Source organism: Peromyscus californicus, unplaced genomic scaffold (genome assembly GCF_007827085.1).
Source record: "Peromyscus californicus insignis strain IS unplaced genomic scaffold, ASM782708v3 Scaffold_13__1_contigs__length_99412109, whole genome shotgun sequence".
Taxonomy (NCBI): domain Eukaryota; kingdom Metazoa; phylum Chordata; class Mammalia; order Rodentia; family Cricetidae; genus Peromyscus; species Peromyscus californicus.
In genome coordinates this window covers 56,791,203-56,810,786 of record NW_026294424.1, presented here as the reverse complement: position 1 = coordinate 56,810,786, position 19,584 = coordinate 56,791,203, and the positions used below count along the sequence as shown (strand labels likewise).

The window sequence follows — 19,584 nt, the reverse complement described above, 5'->3', positions numbered from 1 at the left end:
GTGGAAGCCCTGAGAACTGCCTGAGCTTCAAGGAATGAAGAGTAGTACATTAACTCAACGATTTATCAAGGCTCTTAGCAAAGTGTAGAATCAGCTGCAAGCTGAGATAACACAGATTAAAAAGCACAGGCCTTCTAAATAACACCCGTCGAATCCCCAAATTTTTAATAGGAAGTCGAGTTTTCATTTCACAGGAATTTGTTTCAGTCTGTATTCTCTGATTTTCCTTTTCTAAATATGTTTTACCTGAAATAGATTTATATCACTCTCCACCTTCCCTCTATCCCCTCCAAGCTACCCTGACTGTAACCCATACATGTTCATACAACTCTCAAGTTGATAGCCTCTTTCTTCCATTATTATTATTTCATATACATGTATATGCAAACTGATATCAGTGGATTTTTTCCTAGAGCCCATTAACTCACTAGCCCTGGGAAGCTGGCTTGTTCCAGTACAGGGCTTTTTTTCCTGCCTCTAGAGTGGGCCTGTTTTGATCAAACACCATGACCAAGGCAACTTCTAGAAGAAAGAGTTTATTTGGGTATATGGTTCCAGAGGGTTATAGTCCATGACAGCAGAGCAAGAGCATTGTGGCAAGAGCAGAAGGCTGTCTCCAAAGCCTGTGTCTTGGTGACTGTATGGCTGGTGTCCCATTGATTTGTCAGTTGTCATCTCCTGGCACACTTAGATTTGCACCACACAGTTTCTTTTGTCTCAGTAATGAAGACAGTTCCTCCTCTGGAATCTCTGTGTTCCAAATTTCTCTCACTTTTCCTGCTCAGAGAAACCAAGTAAAGGTAATGTCATGACCAGTAGTACAGCCTTACTTTAGAGTCAGCCCTGCTATATACCATAACCATGAGTGAAGTCCAATACATTCACAGAGTAGAAATTATACATCATTTATATAAAAAGAGAGTGGGAAATCTTGGGGATAATTTTAGAAATCTGCCTACCACAGAATTTTATGAACTAGAGAGAAAATAAGCTTTGGAATCAGAGACAAAAAAAGTTTAGAAATATAATCTCATAATTTGACTTAAAATAGCTATTTAATATTATTTATTTAACTTTGAATGAGTAATTAAGTGGACAAATAAGAAAGGGAACATGCAAATAAAAAACCTGAGCATTTGAAAACCTATTTCATCATGTAAAAAAGATAAATAATAACACCAAATTGAAGATTACCTAAGAGAATGAAATGAGATCATACATTAAAAGCCTATGGCATGTAACTGGCGCTCAATTAATTGCTACCTATTATTAATCTTTTATAGTGGGGCTATATGGGCATAACATTCCAGTAGCAATCTATTTCCAGTCCTGCAAAAGATGTGAATCTGTGCATGTTCCTTCTAGTTGTCTTACCTCTAATGCCCACATGTTTTCTCCCTTGTTCAATGTTTCTTAAAATCTGATAGTCCTAACAGCTAATATGATTTTCTTCCCTGTGCTTGATAAATGAATTCAACTGAATTCATAAGGATAATGACAGGTTACAACAGCAAAGATGTTTTCACAAATTTTCTGACATATTTCCTATGGATTGTACATGGGTAGTGGGTTTCTTCCACCCTCATTACCCAGGTCAGTGAAACATCCTTTCCAGACATGATGCTGTTCTCAGAGCAGGAAGAAAAGGGAGAGGGAAGAACCACTTAGTGGTCTTAAAACTCTCACTCAAATATGATTGTGTATGTCCTTATGCACTCTGAAACATCAGTCAGCAGGAATGTACCACCCCACAGTAAGGAACAGCAAACACTCTGACACAACCATGGTGTTGTAGTAGTCTTTAGACATCCAGATGTTGTACTTGTGTTATTCTGTTTTACCTTCTTCGCAGGCATATCTGCCATGACAGCATTGGTTTACAGTTGTGAGGTGCACTGTAAAAAGAACACTGACTAAAAATAATATGCTAAAAGTCACAGTCTATTAAAAATGACTTTATAGTAAGAAATATATTTCAGTGTATAGATGTTAGCCAGTTTCATTTATTGTCAAATCATAATAACAGAATATGGCTCAGAACATTTTAAAAAATTAGAAATTAATTCTTGATTCCTAAGACTCAAATCAGCTTAATAATCAAATTAGTAAACATTTATTGGAAACTGAATGGAGCTCAGAGTGTATTTATTTCTTAGTGTCATCAATTATACTTACATTTGCTCCTCAGAAAATTTCAAAAAGATATACATTGTTCAAGTAACCAATCCTACATTGCATTATCAATTAGATTGCTTTTGTTAAAGAAAAATAAAACACATTCTAACATATAAACCATGTGCAGCAATTTCTACATACTTTGTTTTGTCATACCAAATGGGTGTTAGACTTTTGAGACTTTTACTATTAGAGCTGAATTTAGCAAAAAAAAAAAAAAAAAGGAATATTACATGTATAGTACATTGACTATATGTCATTTTTTCCCTTTATTGCAAAATGTTATTAAGTATCATGCAAAATATTGTTTCAATATGTAAAGAAATTTCTTTGTAAGGTCTTGCTCTCATCCTTGATTTTGTGTGAAACATGGGTTCCCCCTTGTGGCTGTATGGACACATTTGCATTGACTGTTTATAAAGGAAAGTTTCCAGATGTGGTCTAGACAGCGAAGCAAGGCTGGGCTCACTTCATTGTGGAGACCCTCGGTGTCTGTACAAATGACCCCAAGTGAATCTAAATAGAAGTATAAAGGTAATGTGTTATACTTTACATCTTTTAGTATGCACAAAAACATTGCAGTACAATTCTGTCATTGAAAAATGAAACAATCAAAAATGTTAATTTACATTAGCTACACAATAAGCAGCTTCCTGAGGCATTACCCACTCAGCATGGCCACAGTCAGCTTTTCTCATTTTAAAACTGCAGACCTGAATTTCTCTCTTCCTGGAGGGACCGACCGGGTGAAGAGTTCTTCCCCTATTCTACCCCCTTATCTTGGCTCTGGGCTCCACTCTGCTTGGTCTTGTGAACAGATACATCTTCTCAAATGACCTCTCCAAAGGAAAAGTCTTTGTAGTCAGCATAGACAGAGTTTTCTCTGTTCTCTTTCTTCCCTCCTATTACTCTTGACCCAAGGCTAAGCACAAAAGTTAAAAGTTGCAAGATTGCTCTGGGCAGGAAGTAGAACACAGTGGACAATGCCCTTCAACATTATGGGCATAAACGTGACCTGAGGGACTTGGTGACTATCCATAATCCAGAAATGATTTAGAGGGCTGAGTTTTCATCTTATGAAACTGATTTTAACACCCATTCCACATATTTCAGAGTCTATTTGAACAGAAAAGAATCATTCTTAACCTGGCTGCAGTGAGGAACTTTGCATTTTACTTCCTAGGGCCTACTTGAGGCTAAATCAAGCAAGATCTATCAGAATCAGCCCAAGATTCAAGCTGACGTAATATGCAGCTAGTTTGAAAACTCAAGTGTTGAATACAGGAGAATCATACAGGTAACACAGATAGGGAAGGGCCACCAGGGGCAAATCTGGAACACAACAAAATTGCGATTACTGTTTCATTTCCACAAAGCAGGCTGTATATCAAAGGGATGACCAGTGTCTCGTTACACAGAATCAAAGAGAGTTATTTTAGTACAAGGGAGTAAGTTTATTGTTTCAACAGGCACAAATCAAAACAGAGCTGCAAGTGCAGATGTGAGCATCAGGTCGGCTGTATAAAATGTCCCTCCCTGGTAGCATTAAATCTGAGATGGATGTTCAGTATTCTAGCTAGAGGCCTTTTATCTGGACCGAGCCTGGCACATCAGCTTGTAGATCAAGAATTCCTGTCTGTGTCAAAGTGGCTTCAGTCCTCCAGGCAAGTAAGGGATTCCTTCTTAACTGATACAATTTCAAGTGGCAATTTTTTCTTATATTGGATGATGTGGAGAACAAAGTTTCTCAGTGTGCAAGGAATCAAAAATCACTTGAAGGAGATGCTTCAGAGCTATGATGTGTGAGGCAGTATTGATTCCTATTAAATTTGTGGCTAGCTTTACCTATGCCTTGTGAATGGTAGGGATGACTGTTAAAATCCTTGCACACTTTTCTCCTTTCAAACATGATATTTGCCTCACAAGGTTGTCTTGGGGAGAAAGATGGAACCGTTAGAGTCCAGATGGCCTATCAGTATGTTCATGGGTACTTGTTCATTCATTAATTTAATGAAGAACTTTTGAGGACCTACTATATGCCATGTCCTTTGCAAAACTCTGAGACCCCACTGATAGACAAAAACCAAGGAATTGTACTCATGAAAGCTAAAAGGTGATTGGGAGATAATATGCATTGATAGGTGATTATAATCATGTACAGACAAGCTGTGGCTGTACTTGCAGGTGGGTTTTAATGGACGTTAATCTTATCCTGGGAATTTGGGAAACTCAAAAACATTGTCAAATTTATAAGCTCTAGAAGACTAATAAGTAGCTAGAAGAGTAGTCCATAGTAGAAGAAAAGGAACTTTGAAACAGAATCTTCTAGGGTTTTGTCTATTGTTTCTGTTTGTTTGGGGTTTTGAGGCAAAGTCTTCCTATATTGCTCAGGCTGGCCTTGAACTTGAAGTCCTGCTGTCTCATCCTCCAGATTACTAGCACCGAACACAATTGCCACCATGGTCAGCTGAGTCCTGGTGGCAGAATTCTGTGTAGTAGGAATATATCAGTGAGCAGGAGACAAGCACCTGGCCTTTGTGTATGTACACAGAGGAGGGTGCTGACTCACTCACACAATGTAAACAACGGTAACAAGTAAGCAAACTATAATAAATTGGAGACAATTGGAAGAGGTAACGATTCAAGGATCAATGACTGACATGCTATCTCTGAAAATGTGAAGACCATGCTGTGACTTATTGAGAGCTTAGATTACAGAAGCAATGCTTGGCTAAGCTGCTGGGAATCCCCCAGCCTACATCCGCCCTGGCATTGACCTCACTCACTGCTTCCTTCTTCCCCCATACAGTCGCCTTTTTAACTTGAGGGAGCATGACTTTGTATCTTTGATAAACCTCTCACTCCATGACAGATCTGGACTCCTCACTGAGAAACAGTCTCACTGAACAAAAACAGTTTCTTGAAGACACTGGTAGCAGCTGGGGAGTTTAATTTGGAACCTTCAGAGCTTAAATATTTTAGATTTCCCTTTCCCTGTCCATACACCACATCAAACCAAAGATTGAGTCAAGTGCCTACTTCCTACCACATTCACCTCTCACCCACCCACCACTACCCTTGTGGGCACAACCTTGTGGAAACCATTTAACTAGTCATGGGTTCTAGGGGTGTTTTAATCACTTGGTGTGGAGAGGGAGAGATGTTTAATGGCCTGAAGTTCATGGGCCAGTTCAGGTTAGTTTTTCTTTCTTTTTTTTTAGTAATTTATTCTCTCATATATTACATCCTGGTTGCAGTTTCCCCTCCCTCCTTTCCTTCCAGTCCCACTCTCATCCACTCCCCACCCCCATTTCCCTTCAGAGAAAGGCAGGCCTCCCAGGAATTTCAATCAATCAAGGCATATCAAGTTGTAATAAGACTAGGCACTTCCCATCATCTCAAGGCTGGAGAACGTGACTCAGCAAGAGGAAAAGGGTCCCCAAAGCTGGCAGCAGAGTCAGAGACAGCTCATGCTCCCGCTGTTAGGAGCCCCACAAAAAGACCAAGCTACACAACTATAGCATATATGCACAAGGCCTAGGTTAGAACCATGCAGTCTCCCTGATTGTTGGTTCAGTTTCAGTGGGCTGCTAGGAGTCCAGGTTTGTTGATTCCATGTGTTTTCTTGTGATACTCTTGACCCTTTTGGTTCCTACAATCCTTGCTCCCTCTTCCTTCCCTCTTCCACAAAATTCACTGAGCTCAGCCTAATGTTTGGGGCTCTGAATCTGCTCCCATCAGTTTCTGGATGAAGTCTCTCTGGTATTGATTTTGCCAGGCTCTTATTTTTGAGTATAGCAGAGTGTCATTCATTAGGGATCTTTTTGTTTGTTTGTTTGTTTGTTTTTCTGGCCTCTGGTTTCTGATCCTCCAGGCAATGTCAGGGGTAGGCTCCCTCTTGTGGCATGGGTCTCAAGCTGGACCAGTCATTGGTTGGCCACTCCCACAATTTCTGTACCACCAGATTAGTTTTTTTTTAATGCAATATTCCATTGAAAATATCATAGCATCTTTCTGAGAAGTGCTAGTTTAGAAAAAATAGATCAAAAGTTAACTCTTTTGAAAACTGGATTATGACATTCTCAAAGCACTCATTGCTTATGAAGACCTTGCTATTTTTCTCTGAAATACTTCAGAATTTCATACTTCAGACACAACCATTTAATCAAAATGACTATGATTAAGCACCATAGGTTTTGTGAGTTTGAATAATAAATGTTAATTTTGTCTAATTTGTAAAACAAAGTGCTTAATAATTAGCAGAATGACGTCGATAATAGGTTTTTCACTGGTAAAGTTGGTGATTAACGTAAATGGTAGATCATCCTTAACCCTGTCTGGTATAAAACAAGCAGCAAGGCTAAATTAATTTTGCCAGCCTACCACTTCACTCTTAGGTGGAGGAACGAATGATTAATATACATATATATATATATATATATATATATATATGCTTAAAAGTATGCTAAAATAAAATTATATGCCTATATATGCTAAAATCTGTGCAAAGAATTTTCATAATAGCACTGTATATGACAATCTGAAAATAGAATTTATTTCAATGCCAATCTACAATAGAATATATGAATAATTTGCCAGATAGTGATGGTGAATGCTTTTAATCTCAATGTTTGGGAGGCAGAGGTGGGTGGATGCCTGTGATTTTGAGGCCAGCCTGGTCAACAGAGCAAGTTCTAGGACAGCCAGGGCTACACAAAGAAACCCTGTGTTGAAAAGACAAAAAATAAAAATTAACAAAAGAATATATGCATAATTTTATTTTTTCCATAATGAAACACTGGGCAATAATGCAAATGAACAAACTATGGCCATGCATGGCAAAATGAATGCATTTCACCAACATAAAGTTGAATTAAAAACTTGAACATCAGAGAATCCATGTTACATTTCTCAATTCAAACATTTTCTAAAATTAACTATGATATGTTATATGATCTTTCACATAAAACACAGGCATTGAAAATGCATATAATTAAATAAGACATTAATTTTTGATACTATGAACTGTATACAAAATATCTGACTCCTCTTGTGGTAAAATATGCACAGACAGGTTTCTGGAGCATGAGGTGAGGTTGTAGAGATACATGGGTCAGGATTTCAATAAGACACAGATGGGGTAATTGAATAGGAATAAAGGAGCTGTGTCTTAAAAGAGAAGGGACTGCATGGGAAGCAGATGGAATAATGCAGCTGTTCCTCACAAGGAAGTGGGTGCCATCTCCAGACCTAAAGAAAGGAGCAGGGCATCGACCAAAATTCAGGGGAACATGGTTTCCTGGAGAGGAGTTCAGATGAGAGACACAGCTTTACAACCAAACTACAGGAAGGAAAAAAGGGACATAGCACACAATTCTCTCTCCTCCCTCCCTCCAGTCTCTTGCTCGGTCTCACCAGTGAGCAAACCCAACTGGAAGCCAGTGCTTCTACTAATGTGATTCATGTGGTCAGCACATCAGACAAAAGGCAGGTGCATCAGGCTGGGGTGTGGCTGTAGGGAATTCTGGAGCATTTTTTATGTGCCTCTTTATGGTTTTAATGTTGCAATAATATGAGAAATGTTTTAACACTGGGAAAACTGTGTCAATGTGTACGAAGGGATGCATGTATGTATTTCCCTTTCAAATATGTATTTAAATGTGTGTGAGAGAAGAAGTGGTAGAGCAAGAGTAGATTGTGTAAGAGAAGAGAGAATGTGTGAAAATGTAAGTGTGCACATAAAGATTTTGTGTGTGTGTGTGTGTGTGTGTGTGTGTTTGAGGGTAAACATTGTGGTGATATTTTATTTATGCTGAAATGTGATATTTTATTTGCATGTTAATAAATAAAGTTTGCCTGGAGATCAGAGGTCATAGCCATAAACAGAAGTCAGGCAGTGGTGGCACACACCCTTAATCCAATCACATGGCAGGCAGAGTCTCTGAGTGTTCAAGGACACAGCCAAGCATGGTAACACATGCCTTTAATCCCAGTACCAACAACCATAGAGACCTGGAGGTCTGTATAGACAGGCAGTGACGAGGAAGTGATGTGGCTGGGCTTAGAGCCAATGAGAAAGCAGAACAGGAAGGCAATAACGGTGCAGGTTAGACAGGAAGAAGCTCTCTTGGGAAGCAAGGTGGTAAGCTAAGGTTAGTCAGTGGCTATTTGATATTTCACTGATCTCTTTGGCTATTACCCCTGTGTTTGGCTCTGTGTTTCTTATTTAATAAGACTGCTTAGAAATTCATCTACAATACATGTTGAATATGTATATGAGATGTGGGGATAGATTGCATGTGACATGATATACCTGTGAATCTATGTGAAAGTATCCAAGCCGATTTGATAATATACCCATGTGTGTTTATGTGATTATGTATATGAGAAAAATGTGTTTGAATAGGTGGAAGTGGTGTGTTGCTTACAGTATTCAGATACACAGGAGGTACACAGGTAGGTGCAAGATTGTGAAGTAAATGGTATGTTAGACAGTGAGATTGTGAGAGGTGTAAAAAGATGTGTGCTTATGAATATGCTTGTGTGTGTGTGTTTGTGTGTGTGTGTGCAGATACTGAGGAGATGAATAGGGTGAAGGAGTTGAGTGAATGAGGTCATCTATATTAGGAGGCTTGTGTGTGGAGGTTGTTTGCAAAAGTATATACATGAGTGTGAAAACATAAATCCATATGAATAAAAATAAAATATTTTTCTTGAAAGAGAGATGGACACCTGAAAGAAACAATATCTGTAATAGCAATCTCTAATGGCAGAATAAAAGGAACATGAAATCTTTTTGCATTCAGAAAAGCATTAAATATTTTACTTTTTCTTTTCACTTCAAGAACACAAGAAAATATAAGTCGCACCTTTTGGGTGTAAAAATATTTCTTGACTAATAAACTATAAGACAGTCAATTGTGACTATCTTAGAGAAGTCCTCACTCTGCTGTCTGGGCAGCTTCCTTCTGGGTGTTTCTCTTCTCTCATAATCTGCATGCTGATGCCTATTTTGAAATATCTCTAGTAAATGCCACCTCTGCTTCATGCGGGCTTGTCATGAACTTCTTTTCTGTGTTGAAACCACTAACTCCAGTTTGACCTGAGTCCAGGTCCCTAACAAAGGGAACATCTCAGGCTGTAGTATTATGCCTCTTTCCCTGCCTCCAACCCCAATATTTATGCAATAAGATTTCTCTTAACTGTGTAATAAACACCCTCTTTAAGTAATTGAAAGAGATCTTGGGTTACTTTACAGAACTTCATTTTTTTTCTGTATTGCTTCATTTCCTTAATAATGAGGATGAAATGTCACCAATTCTCAGCAACCTTGCTATAAAAGAGCTTTTGCCAGTAACTGCCTGAAGTGCTTTTATACTATTAATTTATTTTAAGATTTTCAATTTCCTAAAATTTACTTGTTACTGCCTATCATTGGCACCCTTTATTTCATATTGTCACATCTGGGCCTCTGACATCATGTAACTGGAATTGGTTGCTTGGAGTCATGAAATACTATTTTAATTTTAAATAACAATTATTTAAAAGTCATTTGCTATAACATACATTTACTTCACACTTAGAAAACAACCTCAGCTATTGAAATGTAAACTGGGTGTGGTGGTTTGCAAGAAAAAATGGCCCCCAAAGGGAGTGGTACCATTAGGAAGTGTGGCCTTGTGTAGTAGGTGTGGTCTTGTTGGAAGAAGTGTGCTACTATGGAGGAGGGCTCTGAGATCTTATACACGCATAAGCCATGCCTAGTGTCTCAGACCACTTCCTGCTGCCTCTAAGTCAAGATGTAGGACTCTCAGCTATTTCTCCAGCATCATGTCTGCCTGCATGCCACCATGTCACACCATGATAATAATGGATTAAACCTCTGAAAATGTTAGCCATCCCAATTAAATGTTTTTCCTTTATAAGAGTTGCAGTGGTCATGGTGTCTCTTCACAGCAATAAAAACCCTAACTAAGATGGGGGCAAACTCTATTGCAAATGCCTTTAAGCTTAGCTGAACCCATGGTGCTGTTGATTGCCGAAAACATGTCAGTTATCATTGAAGGTACTGACACCCAAAAGAAGCCTTCAGTTGTCTGAGGATTCCCTTTTGTTTCCATTGATTTCTCAATAGTGGGTCTTTCAAACAGACTCACTTCAAACAGTCTTACTCAGTAGCTGGAAAAAGTTGACACCCAATCTTTAAAGTCCTTTTCTAGGGTAAAGGAAGAGTGAGCATACCTTTATTCAGCAGTCACATCAAACCAGGACTGAGGTTCCGTGAACACCTTGTGTTCCCACTTGAACTTGAGCTCTTCTGCAAGATCACACCGGCCCAGCTTGCGGAGATGGCGAGCCAGGAGGCGAATTTTGTCCATGGAAGTTGGTAGTGATCGTTTCCAGAAGCAAAGTAGTTCATGGATCTGCTCTGTCAGATCATCAGGGTGCTTGAGTTTGATGAGCTGAACTGTGCTGCGGCGCAGAGGGAGGGATGTGGTGAGGACCTCAACACCTTCTTCAGAGAGCTCCTCAGCCAGCCAATGAAGTAAGTTATCCCAAAGAGCCTCTGTCAGGGCACATGTAAAGTTAGGTGAGGATAGTAAGGTTAGGACTCTTGCTTAGGCACGTGATGATCTAACTCTCCTCACCAGCTTATGTGAAATCTACCTGCTTTCATATTTAGCCTCTGAGAAACAGAAAGCTATGAGACAATCCAGGTAGGCAGCCAAATATCTGCCAATGCCATGGTCATCTAAGGATACCAGCGACCGCAGAGGCTTAGAGATGCTAATGTCCCTCGGAACCAGAAGGACTTGTTAAAATGCCCCATTTTATGCCCCATGCTCATTATGATTGAGCAGTACTAGGGTAAGGAGGGCATTTGATGTTTTAACAAACTCTTGGTAGATGCTGATACTGGAGTCCAGACCACTCTTTGAAAAGTACTGTGTTAGAAGATGTTTTACAGGTACAAACAGATATTTATCTTTATTAGTACGAATACGATGGATAAATACATCAGCTAGTCAATTTTCACAGGAAAAGCAACAAAAGCCAGGGTACCCAGGAAACATTTCTATGGAAGGCCCCTTACCCTAAAATTTCCATTGACCTCTGCACCACTTAGATTTGCAAACTTCTTGAGCTTGTGCGGTATGCTCAACATATCCCTCTCCAAGCTTGGAAACTACCTGTTCATCTCTTGTGTTTCTGATTCCACTTTGCAGTCATGACTGGTGGCTGTGGCGTATGATTTAGACATCACTCTGTGAAAGGTCCCTCTGCCCTACTCCCTTCTATCACAGTCACTTGTCTCCCGCTTTGCCCAGACTTCCACCTTCTACTACCTGCAGGAATTATACTCTGAATCCCCTTTCCTATGGAGATTACTTAGGAGAAGGGTCAGGTACAACCTTCCTGATTTTCCAGTGTTCTCCTAGCATTAGGCAATGCACTCATTTTTGATGTCCACTGCACTTCATAGATCTTCCTCTCCCCATGTCCTTCATCCTTCTTCTGAAGTTATCAGGCAGCTTCATCATCAGCCTTGCTGGTAACTATTCACTTCCCTAACCACAATCCCCATGGTCCTGTCTTGTGTTTCCAAAACAAATAGGGGCCAATCCTCACATTTCTTTCCATTTCCATTTCCTTTCCATTTCCTTCCCTTCCCTTCCCTTCCTTTTCTTTTGTTTTCTTTTCTCCTTTTGCATTGCTGAAGATCAAGACCAAGGCCCCACCCATGGTTAGTACTCACGCTACCACACTGTAGAATGCTAACTCTACTGCTGAACTACATGCATTCACAGTCTGAAAAATCTTATGCTTCATAGTCAATGAGATTGATTCCTCCTATGTGGCCTAAACTTCTCATCATTATTACTTTCCTCAACATCCTAGACTTCCGTGGCTCCAATTCCTCTGCTCCTGCGAGGGGGAGCACTTCCCTTCACCACTAATAGGCACCTCCATTCACTCACTCATCTATGCAGAGTCCCACCTGCCTCTGAACCACTGCTGCTCTAAAGGCTCAACTCTCTATCCATGATGGTCTTCGAACCAACTTAAAATGTGTTTCCTCTTTACCTCCATTGTTTCCCAGTTTCCAACCTTAATCCTGCATTCTTAACACTTTCCAAAGTACTTGGGCTTCCCAGAGTTATGAAAAATGTGTTGAATGTAACCAGCTAGGCAACATTGTATAAACATAATATTTGAGATATTGACCAACTTAGAAATCTGTTATTGTTCTAAATTCAATTTAAATTTTTCTATACCAATGACAATGAATCCTTTCTTCTGCTTTTAAGCATATTCAAACTGTCCTAGAGACATTTGGTTACTACTTACAGCAACTGGCTCTTATTCTGCATCTTCTATGACACAGACGGACCATGTCATTGTTTTTTTTTTTTTTTTATAGTAGTAGTAGTTCATGGTTTCCTGCTTTTCTCTCTTCCCTTGGTTAACTCATCTCCCTAGTGTGACTCAGTGGATCCTTCTTGTGTCAGTCTGCTTGAATTCTTTAAAAGAACTATTGTTTTATAAATTTCATTTTTATTTAATATTTGTGTGTGTATATATATATATGGTGTACATATGAGAATGTGGGTGTGTATATGCTATCCATTATATGTAGGTTAGAAGATATTGTTTGGGATTTGGAGTCAATCCTCTCCCACTATAGAATTCAGAGATTGAACTCAGGTCTTTAGGCCTGTATGGAGAGCACTTTTACCTGTTAAGCCATCTTGTCAACCCCAATTATTTCATTTCTTATGTCTCTCCTCAACGGATTTATACACTCTTGCTGACTTACCTCTCTCCTATATGTAACATACCCCAATCTACTATAGCTTAATCTTTAGGTTTGTTTTTCTTGGACCTACTATAGTACTGAAATAGTCACCTCTTTGTGAGAGATGAATTCATCAATATGGCTATAGAACAGATAACTGAGATATCATATTTATAAAATTAAAACTATCACCTTTGGCCTTTTTCTTCTTTCTAGCCATTTGACCTTCATTCCATTTGTTTGCTTCTTTGGTTTTTAATGTGATAGTTTGGCCAAGTAAGCTAAAATACTACATATTATTCAAATTTCTCAAAGCTCATTTCACATACTGTTGTGTCTAAATACTATCTCAACTTTACAGATCTCAAGTATTTCTTCTGCTTTCCAGCCTTGTTGACACACTATTGATCATTCTTGCTGTAGTTGGGATCTTGAATATTGTCCCCTTAAAAGACCCATGTTTCTAAGCCTGTGGTGCTATTTGGAGATGGAAGAACCCTTAGGAGGTGGAGCCTGGTGAGAAGTTAGGTCTTTGGGCCTTTCTTGTTGGGGGAGCATTATGCTTCTGAGGTCTTCCTGTTTCTCTCCATTTTTTTTCTTCCTGATGAAATGAGATGAACATGGCTCCAGTGCCATATCCTTCCACCACAATGTACTCTACTGGCAGAGATCCATGGTGAAATAGCCCAAATAAGTTTTTCATATTTCAAATATTTTAAAGATTTATTTGTTTTGTTTTATGTGTATTTGTGTTTTGGTTGTATATATGTATGTATGTTGTGCATGCAGTACTAACAGAGGCCAAAAAGTGATCATCATATTCCTTGTAACTGGAATTATAGATGGTTGTGAGCCTCCATGTGGGTGCTGGGAGCCAAACTGAGTTCCTTTGCACAAGCAACAAGTGTTCTTAACCAACAGAGCCATTTCTCCAGGCCCCCTTCCATTTTAAAATCGATGCCCTTGGTAGTTTTGTCACAGTGTTGCAAGGCTGACAGCTACAGTGTTCTATCTTCTTGCTGGAAGGAATTAGGGTTCTCATTCATATTATTGCTATCAATTTTGGCCTTTGTATTTGACACAACTTCTAAGGGTTTAAGATCTGATCTGATCTGGTCAATCCTTTTTTTATAAATCTGTTGAAAGTCTTGGCTATTATTAAGGCTTCTTAATTTGGCATTTTAAACATTTAATTGTTTATTGATTGTTAACTTACTATGGGGGCCTGTGAAGCAAAGCTGTGAACTTACTGTGAACTATGGATGGGACGAGTACAGAATGTTCTTCCCACAAGGTGCCCTTCTAGGAAGAATTGCATAAACCATGATAAGTGAATGCACTTGAAAGCAAGGTCATGGAGGAATGCCCTGATCTGTCCACATTAACCCCATGGTAAATGCAAAAGCCTAGGTATGGTGATATTTTATTTGTACTGAAATGTGATTTGTATGTTAATAAATAAAGTTGCCTGGGGGTCAGAGCTAGTAGCAAGCCTTAGCAGAAGATGGGCGGTGGTGGTGCACGCCTTTAATCCCAGCTCTTGGGAGGCAGAGCTAAGCAGATCTCTGTGTGTTCAAGGATACAGCCAGCATGGAGACACATGCCTTTAATCTCAATACCAACCATAGAAGACCTGGAGGTCTGTACAGACAGGCAGTGACTAGGAGGTCATGTGGTTGGGTTTACAACCAATGAGAAGGCAGAACAGAAACACTATAAAAAGACAGACACACAGTGTCTCTTTTTTGGAGTAGGTCTCTTTCAGAGAGGTAGGAGCACCGCGACAGTGAAGGGTAAGGTTTTTAGCTCTTAGCTCTTTGATCTCTATATTGGCTCCGTGTTTCTTATTTAATAAAACGGTTGGTTACATCTACACCTAGGAGGAATAGTCTTGGTTCTTTTGGCATGACCAAGATGATAAGACATAAAACAAGGTGTATTCCCTCGGTGTACTTATATTTGCTTAATCTACCTGTAAACATCACCCCATCTCTTGCTTGCCTTAATAAAAATGAGAAGTGCTTTGTTTGCACTACTCTTTTAGAGTTCAGAAGCCTGGAGTACCCTAGTTTGTCTCCACTCCGATCTTTGGAATTTATCTGTGGTGATATTTTATTTGTGCTGAAATGTGGTGATATTTTATTTGTATGTTAATAAATAAAGTTTGACTGGAGATCAGAGGACATAGCCAGCCATAAATAAAAGTCAGGTGGTAGTAGCACACACCCTTAGTCCAGATCACAAGGCAGGCAGAGTCTCTGTGTGTTCCAGGATACAGCCAAGCATGGTGACACATGCCTTTAATCCCAGTACCAACCATAGAGACCTGGAGGTCTGTACAGACAGGAAGTGACGAGGAAGTGAGGTGGCTGGGCTAAGAGCCAATGAGAGGGCAGAACAGCAAGGCAATAAAGGTGCAGGTTAGACAGGAAGTAGCTCTAGCTTGGGAAGCTACAGCGGCATGGTGACCTAAGGCTAGCTGGTGACTCTCACTATTTCTCTGATCTCTATGGTTTTCACCCCTGTATTTGGCTCTGTGTTTCTTATTTAATAAGACTGTTTAAAAATTTGTCTACATTTATCCTTCAATCTTTCAGACTTAGTCTTGCTGGTCATGGGACAGGTCAACAACCCAAGCTTAATTCCATCTATGGTCATTCTTCCATCTGAAGCTTTGATGATACCTGGAACTTCCTAGTACACATAAGGAGGACCACTAGGCTCCTGTACAATCTGATGGTCATTGACAACAATAACTATCGTGTTTTTATTTGAGCATAAAATTCTTTAAAAATTAACATTGTTAAACTTTTTGGGATTTCATCCACTTCAGCTGTGTGAACTTCACCTGCTCTCTTTTAAAAAGTATTTATTTGATAAAGTATATACTAATGAAGTTTATTCCTGTTCTCTCTACGATGCAGTTCAGGGGTACCTGCATTTCCTGCCCTAACCCATAAGGACTGCTAATCAGGATTCTGTACCATTCCTGGTGGACCTGATAAAGTATGGCGAATAATATGATGCCTTTGAAGAGCACCAATGATAGAATTCATAGATTTAACATCATTAAATAATACATTTAAAAGCTTAAATAGAATAAAAGTGTCAAATTCTGTCTGGAAATTTGCATCTTTGTTAGGTAGCTACATACTTATTAATATGAAACCTAACTAATTATGCATAACCACAACCAAATTTTTTCCCTCTGGTTTCAGAATTCAAAGTGCTTAGTATTACACTATGGAACCTACTCTCTCCTCTTTCAATGAAATACACACCTCAGTTACACCTCTACTAACATCTAAGGCTGGCCTAAATTGACAATATTTAGACACTGACAAATGAAAGTTAGAGTTGAACAATTTTGTAATAGTTAAAAAAAAACTATAGTGTATTTATCAAACCGAGAAATTTCTTACAATCTGAGCCAGATGCTTTCTCAAGCTCATATTTCTGTGAATCACAATGCAATTTTAATTACATATACATTTGCCAATGCTATTTTAGGTTATACACACATGAATTCCCAAAGAAGTCCACTGATGGGCATTCAAGCAATGAGTAAGTGTCACTCTCTCCCTTCTTTTATATAAAAGAACTCAGATATATGTAAACTATATAAAAATAAAAAGTAGTCTGACCAGGACAAAGTCAAGGGTCCTTACCAAGAGGGTCTGTAGACACTCTTTTGGTACTTTGTGGACGGCTGATTACTTTTTCATGCTGCTCAGAGAAAGGGAAGCAGAGGAAATGGAGGAAATTATACACTAATGAACAAGCCGCAGTCTCCACCCAAACCTCACCCTTCTTTGCAAGACTCAAACTACACACCTTGCAAACTTAGATTGTGTGTGTGTGTGTGTGTGTGTGTGTGTGTGTGTGTGTGTGTGTGTATGTTTAACAGTGGTTTTCCTGTGTTAGAGCAAATTACAACCCAAATGTTTCAGGAAATTTACACTTAGTAATACACACTTGAGCATCACCAATGAAACCGCATGAACTCCAAACAAAATTAAAATTGAAGATGATTTAAAAAGCAACTAGCATAAAGTACCACACAAACTCTATACCCAAACCATGATATTTCATAAAATACATGTGGGCCAGAACTGGGCCTTTACACTCAACTCAGGACTTGGTACCCAACAGAAAGTCAAACAATGGTTTGTGTGAATGATATGTATATAGGATACAAAACAAAACAAAACAGTTAAATGGTTATGCATGTATCTTTAAAACTTATTTTTCCAGAACTAATCACATAGCTAATCATTCCTTTTGAAACTACCTGAGTAACAGTTTATACACAGTTAATGTGAAAGAGTGAAAAATAGCACAAGACATGAAGCAAAAATGTCTAGTTTTCAACATGTAATTAGAGGCTGAGAAGCAAAGTTTCTTTGGAGCATTTGTTACCTCAATCTCTGTGAAATACATTTATTAAAACTGTACCACAAATCTTGAACACAGTTCACTGCAGTTTCATCTATAACTACACAAAACCATAAATGAACAAGATGGTCTTAAGTAAGTGAACACTACATCCAGATTATGGTACAGTACTTACTGAAAAATAAAAGACAAATAATTGAAGGACAAAAAAGGGATTAAAAAATATTGAAACATCCAACAGTTTCTAAATAGAAGTGCCATAGGGTGCTATGCTAACTGCAAAATGTTTGTTTTAGAAAGTTACATATTCTAGTTTCTCTGAGATCACATTCTTAAAATGATAATTTTTTTCAATATGGGAAAGATTACTAGTAATTGCTGATAGGTGGGGATCAAGGAGACATGGCTATAAAGAAGGATAAAGAGGTTTTTGTGATAATGAACCAGTCCTGCACTTTGATGGTATGATGGGTATGCAATTCTTCAAGCTATAAGATAGCATAGGGCTATACACAAGCATGTATCGATGTCACCTTCTGGGTTTTGACAGTACATTGCAGTCATGTGGGATGTGATTACTAAAGAACATTGGCTGAAGAAGGCATAATTCTCTCTACTACCTTTCCAACTTCCTGAAAACGTACCTTTTCTTTTTTCTTTGTGTGTGGTGTGTGTGTACTGGAGTTGAACCAAGATCGAGGTACACTGCCAGCACCCAATTAGAAAAAACTGCCTCAGAGCAATGATGTAAGAATGATAAAAGCACTATATGTTAAAATGTGGCACATCCTATGTACTTAAAACAGCAAGTTCACTGAATCTGAGTACTTGCAGGAATGCTTCTCACAGTTCTATGGAAGAATATAAAACTTACATTAGGAAGTTTCAATACGAGGAAATTAAGAAATGAGTATATGTTCAGGTGTATTATACTATAGCACTTCAATCTAAATAAATTTTGATGTATCAACTATATGAAATATGTCTATTTATAATTTTAATATTTATGTGTGTGTAAGCATCTCTGTGTGCAGGAAACCATTCAGGCTTTTGTGTCAGATGCTGTGAAGGTAGAGTTTCAGGTGTAGGTGTCTGTGAACCAGCATATGTGGGTGCTGGGATCTTCTAGCTGTGGTCTTTTTATTAGCAGCAAATGTTGTTAAACACTGAGCCATCTTGTCATCTCCATAAATAGTTCAACAGAATCTGTCTCCCCAACAATGGGCATTGCAGGGACTGAGCCTACGTAGGTATCAAATTGCTTTCTTTGTGTATCAGTAATTTTTTCCTGCTCCCAGGAAATTGTTCTTTGCTCACAGAGATATCTCAAAGCATCTTGATGCATGACAATGTTTCTGATGCTTAAATACAGAGGGTTTTTCACACGTATGTGCCATCCAGTCTCCTCATAAAGGATTTTTATTTATTTATTTATTTATTTATTTATTTATTTATTTATTTATTTATTTATTTTGAGACAGGGTTTCTCTGTGTAGCTTTGTGTCTTTCCTGAAACTCACTTGGTAGCCCAGGCTGGCCTCGAACTCACAGAGATCTGCCTGGCTCTGCCTCCTGACTACTGGGATTAAAGACGTGTGACACCACCGCCCGGCTTTTTTTTTTTTAAACTAAATGGCATATTTTTTAATATTTATTTATTTTATGCATATGAATGCTTTATTTTCATTTATACCAGACGAGGGCATCAGATCTCATTACGGATGGTTGTGAGCCACCACATGGTTGCTGGGAATTAAACTCAGGGCCTCTGGAAGAACAGCCAATGCTCTTAACCAATGAGACATCTCTCCAGCCCTGTTTTTTTTTTAACTTTTGAGATTATAATATAATGACATTTCTCTTTCCCATTTCTTCTATCCTAACCCTCCTATATACCCCTTTCCATCATCCTTCAAATTCATCACCTCTTCTTTCATTAATAGTTATTGTATTTGCATACTTATAAAAATATATATTCCTAAATATAACCTTCTCCGTATGTATAATATTACTTGTGTGTATACCAAGTGGTCAGTCCTGAAATCATAAGGGATTTTTAATGCCACCTTTCCTTGCCTGGTTTTCCCTGCCCTGTGCTTACTACCCCATCCATTTTCTGCATGGTTTTTACTGGGGCACAGTTCTTGTTTGTATGCTATTTTGCCTGGAGCTTTGCCTTTGAAGCTGTCTGTGTCCAGAACTGCCCCCAAGTCAAG

The 19,584-nt window shown here is 38.7% G+C and overlaps 1 protein-coding gene across 5 annotated transcripts in view; it reads right to left on the bottom strand.

Moving 5' to 3' along the window:
* Positions 1-526: 526 nt before the first annotated feature.
* The window catches only part of Dthd1 (death domain containing 1), a 74,741-nt gene continuing 55,683 nt past the window's right edge, over positions 527-19,584 (bottom strand). For 2 of the 5 annotated variants that reach the window (XM_052734968.1, XM_052734966.1), the window contains 2 exons: positions 16,642-16,699; positions 6,939-10,741 (listed from right to left, as the gene is read on the bottom strand). In XM_052734968.1, coding sequence (XP_052590928.1) covers positions 10,419-10,741; positions 16,642-16,699 — 381 coding nt within the window. In that variant the 3' untranslated portion in view covers positions 6,939-10,418. Of the gene's footprint in view, positions 778-6,938; positions 10,742-16,641; positions 16,700-19,584 lie in introns of those variants that run through there. The other 3 variants (XM_052734964.1, XM_052734965.1, XM_052734967.1) reach the window with 3 other exon arrangements.